At 50.0% G+C, this 21,424-nt stretch overlaps 1 protein-coding gene across 2 annotated transcripts in view; it reads left to right on the top strand.

Moving 5' to 3' along the window:
• The window catches only part of lmx1bb (LIM homeobox transcription factor 1, beta b), a gene marked incomplete at both ends in the record, with an annotated part of 64,432 nt that extends 55,478 nt beyond the window's left edge, over nucleotides 1-8,954 (top strand). Inside the window, 6 exons of one of the 2 annotated variants that reach the window (XM_084457355.1) lie at nucleotides 685-917; nucleotides 3,057-3,232; nucleotides 3,780-3,857; nucleotides 5,010-5,076; nucleotides 7,360-7,521; nucleotides 8,797-8,954. In XM_084457355.1, the coding sequence (XP_084313481.1) occupies nucleotides 685-917; nucleotides 3,057-3,232; nucleotides 3,780-3,857; nucleotides 5,010-5,076; nucleotides 7,360-7,521; nucleotides 8,797-8,954 (874 nt within the window). Of the gene's footprint in view, nucleotides 1-684; nucleotides 918-3,056; nucleotides 3,233-3,779; nucleotides 3,858-5,009; nucleotides 5,089-7,359; nucleotides 7,522-8,796 lie in introns of both variants that reach the window. The other variant, XM_084457354.1, reaches the window with a different exon arrangement.
• Nucleotides 8,955-21,424: the final 12,470 nt, after the last annotated feature.

The following is a 21,424-nucleotide window of genomic DNA, read 5'->3' as shown; positions in this document are numbered from 1 at the left end:
ACGCCCTGCCTCTGTACTCACCTCATCAAACCCCCTCAGGACCACGCCCTGCCTCTGTACTCACCTCATCACACCCCCACAGGGCCACGCCCTGCCTCTGTACTCGCCTCATCACACCCCCACAGGACCACGCCCTGCCTCTGTACTCGCCTCATCAAACCCCCACAGGGCCACGCCCTACCTCTGTACTCGCCTCATCACACCCCCACAGGGCCACGCCCTGCCTCTGTCCTCACCTCATCAAACCCCCACAGGGCCACGCCCTGCCTCTGTACTCACCTCATCAAACCCCCTCAGGACCACGCCCTGCCTCTGTACTCGCCTCATCACACCCCCTCAGGACCACGCCCTGCCTCTGTACTCACCTCATCACACCCCCACATGGCCACGCCCTGCCTCTGTACTCGCCTCATCAAACCCCCTCAGGGCCACGCCCTGGCTCTGTACTCGCCTCATCAAACCCCCTCAGGACCACGCCCTGCCTGTGTACTCACCTCATCAAACCCCCACAGGGCCACGCCCTGGCTCTGTACTCACCTCATCAAACCCCCTCGATCGCGAGGCCTGGACCTCCACCAACCCCGAGAATAAACTCACACAAAAAGAACATGTTTGACTAGTGATGTCACGGTGAGTTGTTCTTTTTAACCCATTCTGGTAACTCTCTGTAACTCTCTCTTTCAGATTGTTTACCACCAAGTGCAGCGGCTGCCTGGAGAAGATCGCGCCCACGGAGTTCGTGATGCGCGCCCTGGAGTGCGTCTACCACCTCAACTGCTTCTGCTGCTGCGTGTGCGACCGTCAGCTCAGGAAGGGCGACGAGTTCGTCCTGAAGGAGGGCCAGCTGCTCTGCAAGAGTGACTACGAGAGGGAGAAGGACCTGCTTAGCTCCGTCAGCCCCGACGACTCGGACTCAGGTGAGGTCACTCAAAACAAACAGACCCACCCACACACATGGACCGAACCAGGCTTCTACTGTACCACTCGTCAGTATCAGCGTGTTTGCATGGTGGTGGGTAGAGAACAGCGTTTTTTATACAGGTATCACAGTAAGACGTGGTAACAGGACGCAGAAAAGCCACCCGATATTAACGGCCTGTCCCTGTGTGGGCGGCTCGTGTGCTGGAAAGAATTAGAGGAGAGCATCATGGTGAGTGACAGAGGGATTTGGGGCCTTTCTGCTGCCGGCCCCTCAGAGCCGGTCTCTTATCTGCGCTCCTCTGCTGGTCTCTCCTGGTCTCCCACCACAAGCCTGCTCCTCAGGGCTCCCTGCTCGCTCCCATCTGGCTCTGGTTTGAGAGCACAAAGGCAGGGAATTTGTCATGAGCGCCTGTGCCTGCGTCAAGTTTTGTCAACTTGTAGGAATATTTGTTTTACTTCCTCGTCTCGTTCCGTCCCAGTCTCGTATCACATGGGGGGGGGGTTGAGAGTCTCCAAAATGCAATATGGAGAAAATGTTGACATGAACAGGGCTTAACCTCAGCATGCGCCTGATGAAATGGATAGTGACAGTAGGAAGGAGGAATCCTCACGCACTACGTTATCTACAGCAGAGACACATGGAATAAGATGACAGGAAACGCGAATGAAGCGTTACATTTGCACCTCCGGGCAGCTATGAACCCCTCATCACAGCTACGAACCCCACATCACAGCTATGAACCCCTCATCACAGCAATGAACCCCACATCACAGCTATGAACCCCTCATCACAGCTATGAACCCCATATCACAGCTATGAACCCTACATCACAGCTATGAACCCCTCATCACAGCAATGAACCCCACATCACAGCTATGAACCCCTCATCACAGCTATGAACCCCTCATCACAGCTATGAACCCCACATCAGAGCCATGAACCCACACATCACAGCTATGAACCCCACATCACAGCTATGAACCCCTCATCACAGCTATGAACCCCACATCACAGCTATGAACCCCACATCACAGCTATGAACCCCACATCACAGCTATGAACCCCTCATCACAGCTATGAACCCCTCATCACAGCTACGAACCCCTCATCACAGCTATGAACCCCTCATCACAGCTATGAACCCCACATCACAGCTATGAACCCCACATCACAGCTATGAACCCCACATCACAGCTATGAACCCCACATCACAGTCACAAACCCACTGATCAGCACTTCTGGCTCAGATATTTCAGTCACACAGGTTGTATTCTGCTGTTGTGTAAAACATTTAGGAGTGATTGTCCAATGTGGACTTTATTGTTATATATAAACACATTTTCAGCTTGTTGTACTGTATGTAATGAACACCATTCATTCCAATTCATGTAGTAATGTGTGTGTGATTATAAACCCATTAAGGGGTTGATAGGGCCCATCGTGAGACTCAAACAGTCCTCGGAGCCTCTGTTACTGAGCCAGACGTCAAGCTTCCTCTACGGGCCCAACAGCTGAGACGGGAATTATAAATGCATCAGAACGTTCCAGAACTTCTCCACCAACATCTCCTGAGTCTGTGAGGATCTGATACTGGATGCAGAGTTGAACTGAGCTACGTTGATTGTGCATGTCCTCAGATATCTTGGGTTCATCACACACACACACACACACACACACACACACATACACACACACACACACACACACATGTCTGTTGAGTTCCCAGGGGTGATCGCTCTGCCTTTTCATGTAGTGGTGGATGCGTGATGCAGGGATTCTTATCATTAAAGATTTATTTGGTGTAAATCAGCCAAAGCTGAGCGCAATGAATTATCAATGACACAGTGTCCAGCCCAGTGACAAATGTGCATACTTCACTGGGCTCTGCTAATGAAAAGACGGCTACAGTCCTCCAGTATGAGAGCCTAATCGCGCATGTGGCCTAAAGTTTTTAGGTAATATATTGATAACAAAGTATTAAAACCACATGTCCCTTTCATTATGGAAACACTTGTGGAGACGGAATCTCTTGGAATTGAAAAAGAACAAAACTGTCTATTTATCAGCGGGCTGTCAGGCCTGTAGTCCGTTTCAAACCTGTGTTGACGTTGGTGAGAAATGACTCTATCTGCAGAGAAGAGTGAGGACGAGGACGTGGACATCAAGCCGGAGAAAGGCAGCGGGGGCCCAGGGAAGGGGGATGATGGGAAGGACCCACGGAGGCCGAAGAGGCCGCGCACCATCCTCACCACGCAGCAGAGACGAGCCTTCAAAGCGTCCTTCGAGGTGTCCTCCAAACCCTGCCGGAAGGTGCGTGAGCGCCGCCATAACTCTCCATACCGGGGAGCTGCTCTGTTTCAGAACGTTTCTATATCTTCATGTGTTTGTACTACGGATGAATGCTTTTATTGAAACTCTATTGGACATGTGGAGATTTGAACGCATGCCATGAGGCCTACAGTAGTTTTGCAAATAAAATTCGCAAATTTGGAAAAGATCTCTCCCACCTCAGAGCTGTGCTTTGAAGTGGGCGGCTGCTCTCTGTTCCGCGTTAAGTGAGGTATTGGTGTAACGCTGCCCGTCTGCAACAAATGACATTCTGAGAGAGAAGAAGTACATCCATACCTCCGCCTAGGCCCTAAAAGCATGCCCCCCTCCAAGGCTTTGAAGAGGCAGTAACCAAGAGGGCCAGAAAGACATTAATTCAACATTTATTGAAATCAAAGCAAATAAACAGGCAAAGGGCCCACTTGGGCGGCTGCCAAGACTTTAGAAAAGCACATATGATTTCAATCTGTGGCCCAACATGTTGTGTTGTCCTGTGTGATGTTGGACTCTGTTGTCTCGACTTCTGCAGGTGAGGGAGACGCTGGCGGCCGAGACCGGGCTCAGCGTCCGCGTGGTCCAGGTCTGGTTCCAGAACCAGAGAGCCAAGGTGAGGACATGTACACATAAGAGCTTTCTGTATAATAGGGCCAAGGTTAGAGGAGTATTCTGTATAATAGTAGTAGGTTAGAGGAGTATTCTCTATAAGAGCCAAGGTGAGATCCTGTCCACCTATAGACCAGAGTATTCTCTATAAGAGAGCCAGTGAGACCATGTCCACCTATAGACCAGGGTATTCTCTATAAGAGAGCAAATGGGAGATCATGTCCACCTATAGATAGGAGTATTATGTTTAAGAGTCAAGGTGAGATCATGTCTACCTATAGACCAGAGTATTCTCTATAAGGGAGCAAATGGGAGATCATGTCCACCTATAGATAGGAGTATTCTGTAGAATAGTGTCAAGATCATGTCCCCCTATAGATCAAAGTATTCTATATAATAGTGGTGAGAGGTATGGTGAGAGGAGTATTCTGTATAATGGTGGTGAGAGTAGTATTCTGTATAATGGTGGTGAGAGGAATGGTGAGAGGAGTATTCTGTATAATGATGGTGAGAGGTATGGGGAGAGGAGTATTCTGTATAAGAGAGCCAGTGAGACCATGTCCACCTATAGACCAGAGTGTTCTGTATAAGAGCCAAGGTGAGATCCTGTTCAATTGTAGATAAGAGTATTCTGTAAAGCCAAGGTGAGGTCATATCCACCTATATATCATATTAATCAGAGTATTCTGGTGAGGTCATATCCACCTATATATCATATTAATCAGAGTATTCTGGTGAGGTCATATCCACCTATATATCATATTAATCAGAGTATTCTGGTGAGGTCATATCCACGTATATATCATATTAATCAGAGTATTCTGTATAATACTGCAGTCCTGTCCTGAATTGGCAGATGAGGGTAAACAATAATGCAGCTAACAAATCAGCCAGCGAGCTGCTAAACGTCTCACTACATTCCTTTCAACTCTGTGAAGTTCATGCGAACGCTTGCAAATCTACCAGGTCTTACATTAGATGTCTACGCCCTCCGCCATTTCCGATAGTATCTTCAAAAGGCCGTGATAACGGAGTGCAGTCAGATGCGTTTCTGTGGTTCACCCAGGGGTGAGCAACAAGGAGCATCCTTTTCACATTAAAACAGAGCACATGTTAGTTTGGGGAGTTCCTCACGACGCCGCCTGCTCTTTTTCAGATGAAGAAGTTGGCACGGCGACAGCAGCAACAACAGGAGCAGCAGAACACACAAAGGCTCGGTCAAGGTACGGTTCCACGTGGAACACTCGCCATAGGGGGGGAATGATACGCAGCAGAGAGAGTGAGTACTACAGTATGTGGAACCCGAACGAGGAAACAGAACCAGGAAAAGCACGCTTGGACAAACCGCAGCGCGGGGGTGACCGTTTCAAAACACAGGATTAATTGAGACAACATGTGAACCACGGGAGGAGCGCCATGCTAATGGCCTCCGCTCACGCCTGACCACCCCCGTCCCCTCCCGGGCTCCCAGCGGGCGAGGAGGACGAGGAGGACGAGGAAGACGAGGATGAGTAGGAGGAGAGGGGCCGTGATCACAGTCCGGCGCAGCAGAGGAGGGGAGGGGGGCGGTCAGTTAGGAGCTGAGTGGGAGGGGAGTGGGTCAGTCAGGAGCTGAGTGGGAGGGGAGGGGGGGGGGCAGTCAGTTAGGAGCTGAGTGGGAGGGGAGGGGGGGGGTCAGTTAGGAGCTGAGTGGGAGGGGAGGGGGGGGGGCGTTCAGTTAGGAGCTGAGTTGGGGGGGAGATTTACTGCCTAGCAGCCATGCCGTCTGCAGGCTCTAGAACCAGGCAGGCTCCTGTGGGTCCGTGTTGGGATAGGACATGTCGTGGTTAAGACTAGTTCCCATAAACAGAGAGGCCGTTTAGGGTCAAGGCTAGGGTGACTGTATTTTTAGGGTTAGGTTAAGGGTTAGGGGGGGGCAGGAAGGCAGGGTTAGGTGTAGGGTTAAGGTGAGGGTTAGGGTTAGGGTTAGGTAGAGAATAGGGTCAGGGTTAGGGTTAGGGTTAGCCAGCAGTCAATCAAGTGACAGAAAACATGTGAATGGACACGTTACCCTGCTGTAACCAATCGTGTCCTGTTACACGTGTGTACTGTAATAATGCATTCATTTCAAGGCGCCTTTCATAACACCCAAGGTCACCGTACATGGTTTAAAACAAGTAAACACAGACACAACATTTACAAAGTTACAACAATAACAAAACAGTTATAAATATCAATTTAAAAATTCTAAAATTATAGTGAGTATGACTGTGAGACTACTCTGGCCAGCAGACCTTTTCAACAGAGGTTTCCCAGTCCCAGAATCCTCCTCCAGTGTGACCCTCCTTCATAGCCTGGCTTCGCCAGACCCAATTCACAAACATGTGAAAGGTCTGTAAACTCACAGTTGCTTTCCAATTCCTAAGGGGTGTTACCAACGGGGGTAGATCAAAATGCCTCTGGATGCAATTGGACAGACCTACAATCAATCAAGGAAGTGCCTCTACGCACTCCTCTGTTCCGTCTTCGTATTAAACCCGCCCTATATTAGATAAACGGTTGTGATTGGCACAAACACATGTCTGTTAGAGTGGATTCCATTAGAACGACACGCTACGTCCTTCAAGCTTGAGTGGTAAGAAAATGACCGACTGATGACTGATTTGTATTCTGTCTGAGTTCTCTATGCTTGTCTTTATGATCAGAGTTACGTTGTGTAATGAATAACCATCCATAGTTTAGTATAAGAGATAAGGTTCAATCACACTACGTCGGTGCTCCTAGTAGCACAGTCAGCGTGAAGCATGGAGGCCTCCTCGTCAGGGGAACTGTGTGTGACGGAAACTTCTGGAATCCAAAAGCAGTTAATGACAAACATCATCTCACCACACCTCACCACTGCAAAGAGGAGAGCAGGGGGTGGGGTCCAGACACAAAGCCCCACAACACCACCATGTGAGCCAGGAGCATGCTGGGAGATGGACAGAGGGCTTCCCCTCGCTGGGCTAGCCCGTCCTCTAAGGCTCTCTCTCAGGAGCAGTGCTGGAGCAGAGCATGCTGGGAGATAGAGAGAGGGCTTCCCCTCGCCGGGCTAGCCCAGGCCTCTAAGGCTCTCTCTCAGGAGCAGAGCATGCTGGGAGATGTACAGAGGGCTTCCCCTCGCCGGGCTAGCCCAGGCCTCTAAGGCTCTCTCCCTGGAGCAGTGCATGCTGGGAGATGGACAGAGGGCTTCCCCTCACTGGGCTAGCCCAGGCCTCTAAGGCTCTCTCTCAGGAGCAGTGCTGGAGCAGAGCATGCTGGGAGATGGACAGAGGGCTTCCCCTCGCCGGGCTAGCCCAGGCCTCTAAGGCTCTCTCTCAGGAGCAGTGCTGGAGCAGAGCATGCTGGGAGATGGACAGAGGGCTTCCCCACGCCGGGCTAGCCCAGGCCTCTAAGGCTCTCTCTCAGGAGCGTGGCGTCATGTACACTAAATGGTTTCCTACAGCAGTCATGTAAACACTCCTCCTCCACGGTTGGCTGTCTTGCAGAAGTGATGTCCAATCGGATGGAGGGGATGATGAGCTCCTTCACGCCGTTGGCCCCGCCCCAACAGCAGCTGGTGGCCATGGATCAGAATGGCTACAGTACGGACCCCTTCCAGCAGGGCCTCACCCCCCCACAGATGCCCGGAGACCACATGAACCCATATGGTGAGGATGGACCCCCACCCGCCTGCTCAACCTCACATGCTCCCCGATGTGAGACATGTGTTGAGGCCACAAGCCCCTGGTTTAGACTGAGCACACATAATACAAGCACCACCACCCCCCGCCCCCACACACACACACACACACACACACACACCCCCCCCACACACACACACACACACACTCGCCCCCCCCCCCCCACACACACACACACACACACATCAGATGACACAAGAATACTCACAGGCCACTGGTTTATTTTGAAGTTGAATTTCAAATCAATCCAAGATGTTCTACCCCCCCCCCCCCCACCACCACGTGCGAGGTCTCTGTGGCAGAGTGATCCTATGCACTGTGATCCTATGTGGCAGTGTGCATTGCTGACTATATGAAGAGCATTTAGATAATTCAGTGGGCTTGTGGTAAATATATAATCAAAACAATAGTTGAGTGATGATTGAAGAAACTATCAGGACCATATCTTGGGAAATGGTTGTCTTGTGTGATTACTGTACGATGGCACCAGAGAACAACATATATCTTTTGGAATTATACAGTACTACGTCTGAACCTTTTACTCTTTTCATTCCAAAATGATACGCCCCCGGGATGAAACCACTGAGCAAAAGCATTCAGCAAGACCAGCAAACCCCATAGATAGCTGATCCTGAACTAGCATATTTCTGAAACCAACCATTTTGTTCCTGGCGATGGCAAATCACAACATCCCCGGCCTCATCCCCGGTCTCACAAGGTCTCATCCCCGGCCTCATTCCCGGCCTCACCCCCGGCCTCATCCCCGGCCTCACCCCCCTCCCACTGTCTCTGTGAGGACCGGCGGTGTAAGGAGCCGTGTTGGCAGACATTTAAAGATCTGTCTCACTGTCACTGTCTTTTGTAACAGTATCATCAAGATCAAAAGTATAATAAAGTTAACAATTCCCCCCAGGAGGAACGCAGGAAGAGAGGAGGATTATGGGGGATTTTCTGTGCGGCCGGGCGCTTGTTTACTTCCTCTCCTCAGACCCCAACAGTCCCACAGAGGGCAGCTAACAAGGGCCATGAGACGCAAATACAAAACAGTTCTCAGAATAGGATTGAGATGTAATAACAACTGTAGTTATCACATGAGAAAGTGTCTAACGTACTGTTGGGTCTGTCTGACGTTGTGTTGGGTTTGGATTCTTTTGACGATGTGTACAGTTGATGGTGATGATTGTGATCATTTGTTTGTTTTATCAAGCCAAAGATCTTGATTTTTATATCTCTTCTTCACAGGTAATGACTCCATTTTCCATGACATGGACAGCGACACGTCTTTAACCAGCCTCAGTGACTGCTTCATGGCCCCGTCAGAAGCCAGCTCCCTGCAGGCGCGCGTGGGAAACCCCATCGACCGACTCTACTCCATGCAGAACTCCTACTTTGCGTCATGAAGAACAAACTGAAAGAGATAAGATCTCAATACAGGACCAATAAACTCTAGTTCTGATTTCTGCCTCACAACACGGATCCACAGTGGATGAGAGGAGCGGTGACCCCATGACGATGGGGACACAGCGGAATAAGGGACACGGTGCTTCACTAAAGACTCGATTCCCCGGGAAGAAATACCTTCCATTTTTTATAGAGATTATTGGTAGGATATTTGTTTATGACTGTGTTTTTCTTTATTCAAATAATGGAAATGACTAGAATTCTAAGCCACTCATTAGTCTCAAAGCAAATATCACAGTTCCAGTTCCCATAGTGCATGGATTCATCATTAATCGTAAACTCAAAAACTAAAAAAAAAAACTAAAAAACCCTTGTTTTCTTCTGTGAGTCGTTGAGACGTGAAGATGTGGTGTCGGCCTCCATGTTTCCTCTTTACACACAGTTACACTTTAGTCTTTTGATCACAAGAATAGTTTTAGCCCTAAGAGAAGATACCATGTTAATAGTATAGATAGAGAGTGTGTGTAGTGTGTGTGTGTGTGTGTGTGTGTGTGTGTGTGTGTGTGTGTGTGTGTGTGTGTGTGTGTGTGTGTGTGTGTGTGTGTGTTTTAAGAGTTCGTTCGGCAAGGCTAGTTGTCCAGAGGAAAGGTGAGGAGAAGTGTTGGACATCGTCAGATTAAATGTAAATAATTTCCCCAAGCTAATTGGATGTGCATGATGTTAAAATGGAAAACATTCTATTTATTTAACTGTAACATGCTCTTGAAGGTAATTATAAAACTGAAAAGCTTTATTTAAAAAGGAGAACATTTTGTTAGCATTAGTGAGTACATGAGTATCACAGGTCACTTATATACCATTCATTACGAAGCCTACATTTTTTTTTCAGCCAAGCTGTAAATGAGCAGAATTGTGCTATTTATTTCTTACAGACCAGAGAACTTATCCGATGTGCATTCTGAAAATTCAAGTCGCTAAATTACCAAAGTCGATTGGTTCTATGAATAAACAACGCCTTTCTCCTGATTATTTTTGACCCAGTGGATTGAATTGTGTAACAGCATCTTCTACATGGAGGCTCATTATGCTACAACACTGCACATAGGAATTTGCATGACATGAATGTTGAAACAGCTTCTAATTATGGAGAGAGGGAGAGAGAGAGCAAGAGAGAGGGAGGGGGAGAGAGCTAGAGGGAGAGAGAGGTAGAAAGAGAGAGAGAGAGGGGGGAGAGAGCAAGAGAGAGAGAGGTAGAAAGAGAGAGAGAGGGAGAGAAAGAGAGAGAGGTAGAGAGAGAGTGGGGGAGAGAGGTGGGAAGAGAAGGAGAGAGAGAGAGCAAGATAGAGAGAGAGGGGGGGAGAGAAAGAGGTAGAGAGAGAGGTGGGAAGAGAAGGAGAGGGAGAGCAAGAGAGAGAGGGAGAGGTAGAGAGAGAGGGGGAGAGGTAGGGAGAGAGGGAGAGAGAGAGGTAGAGAGAGAGGGGGGGAGAGGGAGAGAGGGAGAGAGAGAGGGGGAGAGGTAGGGAGAGAGGGAGAGAGAGAGGTAGAGAGAGAGGGGGGGAGAGGGAGAGATGTAGAGAGAGAGGGGGAGAGAGTGGGGGAGAGAGAGAGAGCGGGGGAGAGAGGTAGAGAGAGGGGGAGAGAGAGAGAGGGGGAGAGAGGTGGAGAGAGAGAGGGGAGAGAGGTGGAGAGAGGGGGAGAGTGATAGGGGGAGAGAGAGGTGGAGAGTGGGGGAGAGAGAGGTGGAGAGAGAGGAGGGGGAGAGAGAGGTGGGGGAGAGAGGTGTGGAGCCAGTCCCAGTAGCGTGGTGGTGCAGGGCCACGCCCCCAGCCTGGGGGGCTGTGCTACTGGGCAGCCTGATCGCCCACCTGGGTTCCCTCCATCCCTCTGACAGCTGCTCCGTGTGGCCGGGCGAGTCTGAACCCCCCCCCCCTCCTCATTACGGTGACCCTGTCCTGTCCTCATTACGGTGGCCTGACCCTGTCCTCGTGTACGGTGGCCGGTCACTTTGGCGTCATGTACAGTAAATGGTTTCCTACAACAGTCATGTAAACACTCCTCCTCCATGCGCTGTGCGCATGCGTGCTGGAGCAAGTGGGGAAAGGCGTTTAACGATCATATTACAGAGGTTAAAGACCACGTATTTGAAAATCACAATAAGGCCTCACTTTGGGGAATCCCAACTGTCGATTCATAAAATCAGATGGATGAAAACAACCGTTTAGCGGCCGAAAATAGATTTTTAGAAACTGCATTCTCGGTGCCCCGTCCACCGCCATTACATGGATATACTGGCTCGCGCTGGATTTTACATTTCTTCTACAGGCCTCCGAACTACACCAAAGTGATCTCGGTGAGTCAAACGTCTTATAATATGTCGTAAATAAGGTCCAGTTTGTCAAAAACGAGCATTGTCCCTTAAGCATCGTATCCATACCAGATCAGTGTGTGTTACTACTGTTCCCCGCTTCACGGTTCATAAACAGGCGTACCTGCGTAGTCTGTAGAGCGAGCAGGTCCCTGGTGGGGGGGCGGAGCTCGGCAGCGCTGCGTCTGAGGGGGGCGGAGCTCGGTGGGGGGGCGGAGCTCGGCAGCACTGCATCTGACCCCCCCGGGCGTCCTCGGGTAGAGTCTAATGGGGGGCGGAGCTCGGCAGCGCTGCGTCTGACCCCCCCAGGGCGTCCTCAGGTAGAGCCGTATATCTCGTCTTATCAGCCAGGGATCTGACATCGCAGGTGTTGAAGGCGCGGCCGTCCATCAGCACCTGCCACTCTGGCATTACCACGCCCCTCCTGACGGGCTGACGGACCGGACCGCCGCTTCACCTGTTTTCAAATGCAGATGTGGCGGAAATGGGCGGCGCCCACCTCAGCGTTCACCTCCATGTGAGCTCTGCTGAGAAGATCATGTTTCCCCACGCTTTCACAGCAATGACAAAGGTTTTTATTTTATGATTATATTTTATTTATCCTTTATTTAACCAGGAGATTGAGATACCGGGACCCGCCATGATGTCCTGTTAGCTGTGGCAGATGCATTATGGGCTATTTTGTAAAAAAGTGAACGGTATTTTTGCCCTATACTCCCCCTCTAACCTTTAAAAACAATCCCTAGATCTCTGTTGATCAAACAAGGCCTCGTTTGGCAGATGAGGGAACTGAAGGGCTAGTTGGGCTCAATCAGCTGAGTGCATGGCTGAACACTCGTCTGTATCACTGAACACTCGTCTGTATCCCTGAACACTCGTCTGTATCACTGAACACTCGTCTGTATCACTGAACACTCGTCTGTATCACTGAACACTCGTCTGTATCCCTGAACACTCGTCTGTATCACTGAACACTCGTCTGTATCACTGAAGACTCGTGTGTATCCCTGAACACTCGTCTGTATCACTGAACACTCGTCTGTATCACTGAACACTCGTCTGGGTCACTGAACACTCGTCTGTATCCCTGAACACTCGTCTGTATCACTAAACACTCGTCTGCATCACTGAACACTCGTCTGTATCCCTGAACACTCGTCTGTATCACTGAACACTCGTCTGTATCACTGAACACTCGTCTGTATCACTGAACACTCGTCTGTATCACTGAAGACTCGTGTGTATCCCTGAAAACTCGTCTGTATCACTGAACACTCGTCTGTATCACTGAACACTCGTCTGTATCTCTGAACACTCGTCTGCATCACTGAACACTCGTCTGTATCACTGAACACTCGTCTGTATCTCTGAACACTCGTCTGTATCACTGAACACTCGTCTGCATCACTGAACACTCGTCTGTATCACTGAACACTCGTCTGTATCCCTGAACACTCGTCTGTATCCCTGAACACTCGTCTGTATCCCTGAACACTCGTCTGCATCACTGCTTGTGGTCAGACTCGGTCAGGAGGATTGAGAGAGGGACAAGTGGGGTGGCCTGGCCGTGAAAACACCTCTCCTGAAACGTGAGACACACACACACACACACACACACACACACACACACACACACACACACACACACACTGTTAACCATTGGCCCTGTAGACTTTTCACACATGTTATCCTCACCCATTCTGGAACCACATAGGAAATTAGTCCAGTGACAATATTTTCGTTAGATTACCAAAATCCAGCATTTTCCACCTGAGAGACAGTTGTAGGCTTGTAATCCTTATTTTTTCTCTTTACATTCCTCCCCGTGAAATAGCACGAGTATGACCCCTGTTTATTTATCAAAAGTATCAAATTAACAAGGATATAGGTTCTCTGCGGTCGCCTCTTATGAGCTCAGCATGACAGGAAGTAACAACACCATCGCTCATGAGAAGACACAGGCTGCGTTCCGAATCGCGTACTACCCTACTATATAGTATGCCAAAACAGGATGTAGTATGTCCCAATACATAGTATGCCACATGCAGTATGGCAAAAATACCAGGATGTCCTACTACATCCGGTCGTATTTTGCAGTATGCAAGCCAGCAGGCTTTTCTGGCTATTCTGACCCACAATCCTGTGCGCAGCGGAAATGTGCATCACATGTGCGAGTCGTGACAGCTGTAGACGAATGTCGCGTTATGGACAGCGACGGATGTGGGCAAATTTCAAGGCGCAATGTTATGACAAGGTAGTATGTCCCAATTGGATGCCTACTGCTTGCAAAGTACGTACTTTCTAAGGGCAGCTGTAGTAGGTACTGGTAGTAAGAAGTAGAAGTATGTGATTCGGAACGCAGCCACACTTCACCCGTACGCTGCGCCACGTGATAAAACCTCCCTCAGAAATGATTCTGTTTCTGGTTCCAGATTCTTTGCATAGTCTAATTAATACTTCAGTGAACTCTTACTGATTTCAATGTGATTATTTCTCAAACTAAAAATTAGACCAAGACCACATTTTTTTAGGCGAGCCAAGCCTAATTAATTATAGGCTGCGTCAAAGACAAGCTGTGGTTTTGGTTCTGTCTGCATCAGTCTTCCCAATCACAGCGCCGGGCGTGGAGGAGCTTCTTGGCGTTTTCGTTGGGTAACTTCCACGGCATGTGGTTAATTGTTGGGGAAGATGGAAACCGACGTCTGACACGTTAATCTCAGCTGCTTGAGTGGTTGTGCGTAATCAGCAGACAGAATGTGCTTCAGTGGTGACCATAGAGAGGGGTCATGGCTGTCATCCACACCCCTGGCCTCCCCCGGGAGAAAGACCTGTCAATCACAAATGTCTCACTGTCCCTCTAACGTCAAACACAGCGGAGAACGCTGCGAGGCTGTCTGACTCGTTTTGACTGGTGAGAAAGAGAAGGAATGGGATTCGGGCCTCCATGCCCAGGGGTGTAGATATAGCCCTGGATAGACCCAGTAATCCTCCACGCCATTGGACACCATCTGTTTTGGTTTTCATTTTTCAGCATTATTAGTGCTTATTGGTACACGGCGGAGGAATGTGGCGTGAGCGTTTGAAGTCGGGGAGGACGCTGAGGCCAGGGGCACTGGATGTTAGTCGTGATGACCTCAGGGGCTAACGCAAGCCAGCGCTCGTGACCTTCCAGAGGCCAACCAGCTCCCAGCGCTGAGACCCAAGCCCTGAGACCCAAGCCCTGAGACCCACGCCCTCAGACCCAAGCCCTCAGACCCAAGCCCTGAGACCCAAGCCCTCAGAACCAAGCGCTGAGACCCAAGCCCTGAGACCCAAGCCCTGAGACCCGAGACCTGACTCAAAAAAAGAGCCGTTTCTCAAGCGGGATTGTCAACTCGGACTATAAAAGATTGGTCAATAATGGTGCTGCTTTTTCTTCTGCCTACTTGGAATAAACTCTGTCTTAATATACTGAGGAAGAGGAATCTGCCAAGAATGCACTTAACATACAAACACATTTCTCCTTCTCTTGGTCCATTCCAATTCAAACTGGCACAGTGAACATTATGGACAATCACGGTTTAATCATGTTTTTGTAAGAACATTGAGGTTGTTTTTTGTTTTGTTTAGTTTTTTTTGCTATAATGTTTTCATAACCGCCATGCAGAGTAAATTGATACCTAAGTGCTTACCATTCTTACCTGACTTGATTTACACCTTGGCATCCAGTCAGGTCACTGATATTCACAGAGCTGGCTTCTAACAAGTGAACACACCTCACACACACCTGTATTGGATGTGCGTTACGGTGAAAGCTGTCCCATCCTCTCTCTCTAGATAAACTTGTGTTTAAAGGGAGTGTGCTAATAGTTTTATATTACTCTGCATGTTTAAAGGGAGTGTGCTTGTAGCTTTATATTACTCTGCATGTTTAAAGGGAGTGTGCTTGTAGCTTTATATTACTCTGCATGTTTAAAGGGAGTGTGCATATAGTTTTATATTACTCTGCATATTAAAAGGGAGTGTGCTTATAGTTTTATATTACTCTGCATGTTTAAAGGGAGTGTGCTTGTAGTTTTATATTACTATGCATGCTTAAAGGGAGTGTGCTTGTAGTTTTATATTACTCAGGCCAACCAAGTCAAATAAACCTCCCCTTTTAAGTGTTGTATTCCTGTCGTCCTCTTCCCAGTAGATGTCCTCGTGTGATGGAGACATTATCGGTTTCCTAGCCTGTTAGAACCTGATGCCTTCTGCGCTCTGTGGTCCTATCACACGGGTCCAGTTGGGTAGAATAGGACCGGTTCTGGTTCTGCAGGGCTCAGGACAGTACCGAACCACTGGGCCCGGCAGACAGCACCTACAGAACCATGTTCCTTTTTCTCCTGGACAACCTAGAACCTCTGAGACGCTGGTCCACATTCTTGTTACTGCCCCATCGTAGAGTAGAGGGCGGTTTGGTGAGAAGGTGATGGTTGAGCAGGACCATAGCTCCAGTATGGGTCGTGCTCACCCCATAGAGGAGAACTCAGCGTTTCCCTTGGCGGTGGGAGGCAGGACAAGGTGTTGGAGACCCTGGCTGCTCACCCCATACAGGAGACGTTTCCCTGGGCGGTGGGAGGCAGGACAAGGTGTGTGAGACCCTGGCTGCTCACCCCATACAGGAGACGTTTCCCTGGGCGGTGGGAGGCAGGACAAGGTGTTGGAGACCCTGGCTGCTCACCCCATACAGGAGACGTTTCCCTGGGCGGTGGGAGGCAGGGCAAGGTGTGTGAGACCCTGGCTGTATTTCACCCCTGCATGTTTGGACAGAACTATAAATCCCAGTACTGTAAGCAGAGGGCCGGCCTCGGACGGTAAATCAGAAAGTCAACAGCCAATAAGAGGTAAACTAAAGTGGCAGGACCTCTGCGTTGGGCCCTCGTCCTGCCATGTTCTCCCTATTTATTGCATGTGCTTAATGCCTCCAGTAAGAGGCCTTTTGCTCGACTCCCTGGAGGTCACTGCTGACTTGTAAGACGTACATTAGCTCTGAAAATAAGGCTTCACCTCTGTTTTTAATGAGTGTAGTTATCAAAGCAAGTCTGTTTTTGAAAATCTGTATTTGCTTTTTAGGGTTTTCAAGATTCAACATGTCTTTATCGTTACGTCCTTCATACGCGTACGGCATTTAGATGCTTGAGTTCTGGCTCTCCAGTCTGGCAGCAACAACAGAATAATCATTTACAAGATAATAATAACAATAATAATAAAAAAGAGCAGCGCTATACGATACAATAACTAAGGAAACTGGTGTGTATAAAGTATAGGTGCATGAAACGTTTGCATGTTAGTGTGTGTGTGTGTGTGTGTGTGTGTGTGTGTGTGTTTGTGTGTGTGTGTGTGTGTGTGTGTGTGTGTGTGTGTGTGTGTGTGTGTGTGTGTGTGTGTGTGTGTGCACAGTCTGAGTCTACACAGTCTGAGTGTATCTGTCTCTAGGCAGGGAGGAAACAGGCTAATAGTGTCCATTGTCCAAGGTTGTCCAAGGTTGTCCATTGTGCCTGGTTGTCTGGTCTCTGAGCCTGCGGGTTCGGGCTTTGGGGCCGTGGTACCGCTGGCCAGACGTCATCGTTGGGGTGGCGTTGGGGTGGCCGGGGTCAGTGGCGGGGATCTGTATCCAACTTTGAGGGGGGGGGCATTTACATTGAAATTTTGTTTGAGTATTTTTTTGGGGGGACATCTTCCTACGCGGCTGTATGGTCATTTGAATGCCACTACCCCAATCTAAATATTGCGGGGGACAATTTGAATGATCTCAAATATTGGGGGGGGGGACATGTCCCACCTGACCCCCCCAGGATCCCCGGGTCTGGCTGGGGTCTTTGATGACCCTGCAGGCGTTACTGGCACCCGGGCCGTTGTACAGTTCCTGGTTGGGTGAGGGAAGCTCACACCCACTGAGGGCAGAGCAGTTCCCATAATGCTTTGATGTTTCCAGGATGCTCTCAGATGTGTAAAAGGCCCGTAGGGTCTTGGGCGCCATGCCAGGTTTTTTCGAGGTTAATAACCTTGCACACCTGAATCCAGTCTCAGTGACAGGTGCGTAGGAGGAGCAGGTCTTGCAACGGAAACAGAACAGTCATCTGAGGTGAGAGAGACGTTGCTCAGTCTTTTTCACCACAAGGTCGCTGTGCAGATTGTGGAGATCGGTCTGGTTATATAGAAGTGTGGAGATAGATAGGTCTGGTTATGTAGAAGTGTGGAGATAGATAGGTCTGGTTAGGAGTGTGGAGATAGATAGGTCTGGTTATGTAGAAGTGTGGAGATAGATAGGTCTGGTTATATAGGAGTGTGGAGATAGATAGGTCTGGTTATGTAGAAGTGTGGAGATAGATAGGTCTGGTTATATAGGAGTGTGGAGATAGATAGGTCTGGTTATGTAGAAGTGTAGAGATAGATAGGTCTGGTTATGTAGAAGTGTGGAGATAGATAGGTCTGGTTATGTAGGAGTGTGGAGATAGATAGGTCTGGTTATGTAGAAGTGTGGAGATAGATAGGTCTGGTTATGTAGAAGTGTGGAGATAGATAGGTCTGGTTATGTAGAAGTGTGGAGATAGATAGGTCTGGTTATGTAGAAGTGTGGAGATAGATAGGTCTGGTTATGTAGAAGTGTGGAGATAGATAGGTCTGGTTATGTAGAAGTGTGGAGATAGATAGGTCTGGTTATGTAGGAGTGTGGAGATAGATAGGTCTGGTTATGTAGAAGTGTGGAGATAGATAGGTCTGGTTATGTAGATGTGTGGAGATAGATAGGTCTGGTTATGTAGGAGTGTGGAGATAGATAGGTCTGGTTATGTAGAAGTGTGGAGATAGATAGGTCTGGTTATGTAGGAGTGTGGAGATAGATAGGTCTGGTTATGTAGGAGTGTGGAGATAGATAGGTCTGGTTATGTAGGAGTGTGGAGATGGATAGGTCTGGTTATGTAGGAGTGTGGAGATAGATAGGTCTGGTTATGTAGGAGTGTGGAGATGGATAGGTCTGGTTATGTAGGAGTGTGGAGATAGATAGGTCTGGTTATGTAGAAATGTAGAGATAGATAGTTCTGGTTATGTAGAAGTGTGGAGATAGATAGGTCTGGCTATGTACAAGTGTGGAGATAGATAGGTCTGGTTATGTACTGTAGGAGTGTGGAGATAGGTCTGGCTACTGTATGTGAGACCAGGTTCTCAGTGATGTGGACGCAGGGGAACTAGTAGTTGCTGACTCTCTCTACACTGATGCTGATGGAGTCCAGCCTCTCTCCTCTCCTGTATCCAGACATCTCTGTAAAGCAGTAAGTCTGGAGCTAGCGAGGGCTATGTAGGAGTGTGGAGATAGATAGGTCTGGTGTGTGTAACTCTGGAGCTAGTGAGGGCAGTGCTTCTATTCAGCATTCATGTGCCGTAACATCCTCTTCTCTCTAAACCATTTCCCCTGTGGGCAGAGTCAGGAGGATGAGGCAGAGTCAGGAGGATGAGGCAGAGTCAGGAGGATGAGGCAGAGTCAGGAGGATGAGGGCAGAGTCAGGAGGATGAGGGCAGAGTCAGGAGGATGAGGGGGCCCTTGAGTCAGGACCAGAAAAGGCTTTCAATCCAAGGAATTATGAACACCAATAATCCTCGTAATCCATAAGAATCCAATGACTTCTTAATTATTTAAAGCCCTTGTTAAACTCCACAGAAAGAGTCCTGCTTAAGTTCAATTGCTCTGACCAAGCTATTAAATGGTTCTTTAGCAGCACCGGCCTAATGACCAGCAGGTCAGGTAGCCAGCTGCAGCGTGATCTATGCTATTGACCCGGTAATGGGGATTCTCTCAGGGAGGGGTCACTTAGGCCTTTGACCTTTTGCCCCCAAGATTTTATCAGGTCAACAGCATCGTTTGTCCTTCGATGTTAATGTGATTATTTGTCATCTATAGTACATGTCTTTGTTGATGGACTAAGCACATATGATTCCTTATCTCTCTGGGAGCCCTGCCACGCGGGTCCCCCAGGGTCCTAGACCCTCCCAGATTCACTGTCCCGAGCTGACCACCAGAACACCATCATCCATTGTTCTCATTCATCTTTGACAGCTCTATAATAAAGATGGAAAAAACAAAACGAATAAACCTGAGACTAACAGCCTCCTCGGACAGAAAGGTTAGTACATTTCAGTGTATGGATTTTTGGGTGTCTTTCCTAAATGTCAGGGTTTAATCATTAACTGTGGGCCGTGGGTGACAGAATGGGCTCTGTTACGATGTTACGATGTTGTTGTGCTTGCTGAGGTTAAGTGTTGGGTTTCAGCGCTGTCTATTGTTCCTCCTCTAGTTTAATGAAGACGGATTTAGTGATGAAAGGGAAGGTTTCACAGACAGGGTGACTTTGAAGGCCTTGGTGCTTAAACAATACAACTTATATTCTAGACAAATACTGTTCAAAAATAGCAAATATCAAAATCCTTCAGGGTATGTTCTTTAATCTGTTGGCCAATGAATGTATTCTCGTGATAGCTAGACGCTCTAGCTCTACGTTAAAACCCCAGCCAGTCATCAGAGGTCATGACCTCCCAGAGTGACCCTTACAGTGTGAGCAGGTATTGACCAGCAGTGCTGGACTAAGTGGACCCGGCCAAGCAGAACCCAGAGAGCCCTGCACTAGCCTCTCTCCCTCTTCCTCCTCTCCCCCTCCTCCTCCTCCTCTCTCTCTCCCTCCTCCCCCTCTCTCTCCCTCCTCCCCCTCCTCCCCCTCTCTCCCCCTCCTCCCCCTCTCTCTCCCTCCTCTCTCTCTCTCTCTCCCTCCTCTCTCTCTCTCCCTCCTCCTCCCCCTCTCTCTCTCCCTCCTCCCCCTCTCTCTCTCCCTCCCCCCCCTCTGTCTCTCTCTCCTCCCCCTCTCTCACTCCTCCCCCTCTCTCTCCATCCTCCTCCCCCTCTCTCTCCATCCTCCCCCTCCTCTCTCTCTCTCCCTCCTCTCTCTCTCCCTCCTCTCCCTCTCTCTCTCCCTCCTCCCCCTCTCTCTCTCCCTCCTCCCCCTCTGTCTCTCTCTCCTCTCCCTCTCTCTCTCTCTCTCCTCCCCCTCTCCCTCTCCCTCCTCCTCTCTCTCTCCTCCCGCTCTCTCTCCCTCCTCCCCCTCTCTCTCTCTCCCTCCTCCCCCTCTCCCTCCTCCTCCCCCTCTCTCTCCCTCCTCTCTCTCTCCCTCCTCTCCCTCTCTCTCTCCCTCCTCCCCCTCTCTCTCTCCCTCCTCCCCCTCTCTCTCCCTCCTCCCTCTCTCTCTCCATCCTCCCCCTCTCTCTCTCTCTCTCCTCCTCCTCCTCTCTCTCTCCCTCCTCCCCCTCTCTCTCTCTCTCCTCCCCCTCTCTCTCTCCCTCCTCCCCCTCTCTCTCTCCCTCCTCCCCCTCTCTCTCCCTCCTCCCCCTCTCTCTCTCCCCCTCCTCCTCCTCCTCCTCTCCCTCCCCCCCCTCTCTCTCTCTCCCTCCTCCCCCTCTCTCCATCCCCCCCTCTCTCTCTCCCTCCTCCCCCTCTCTCCCTCCCCCCCCCTCTCTCTCCCTCCTCCTCCTCCTCCTCTCCCTCCTCCCCCTCTCTCCCTCCTCCTCCCCCTCTCTCTCTCCCTCCTCCCCCTCTCTCTCCCTCCCCCCCCTCTCTCTCCCTCCTCCCCCTCTCTCTCTCCCTCTCTCTCCCTCCTCCCCCTCTCTCTCTCCCTCCTCCCCCTCTCTCTCCCTCCTCCCCCTCTCTCTCTCCCTCCTCCCCCTCTCCCTCTCCCTCCTCCACCTCTCTCCCTCCTCCCCCTCTCTCTCTCCCTCCTCCCCCTCTCTCTCTCCCTCCTCCTCTCTCTCTCCCTCCTCCCCCTCTCTCTCCCTCCTCCACCTCTCTCTCCCTCCTCCACCTCTCCCTCCCCATCTCTCTCCCTCCAACACCTCTCTCTCCCTCCTCCACCTCTCTCTCCCTCCTCCACCTCTCTCTACCTCCTCCACCTCTCTCTCCCTCCTCCACTTCTCTCCCCCTCCTCCTCCTCTCTCTCTCTCCCTCCCCCCCTCTTTCTCCCTCCTCCCCTCTCTCTCCCTCCTCCACTTCTCTCTCCCTCCTCCCACTCTCTCTCCCTCCTCCCCCTCTCTCTCTCCCTTCTC

This window comes from Borostomias antarcticus (assembly GCF_949987555.1).
Source record: "Borostomias antarcticus genome assembly, chromosome: 23".
Lineage (NCBI taxonomy): Eukaryota > Metazoa > Chordata > Actinopteri > Stomiiformes > Stomiidae > Borostomias > Borostomias antarcticus.
This window is presented reverse-complemented; position numbering and strand designations above follow the sequence as displayed.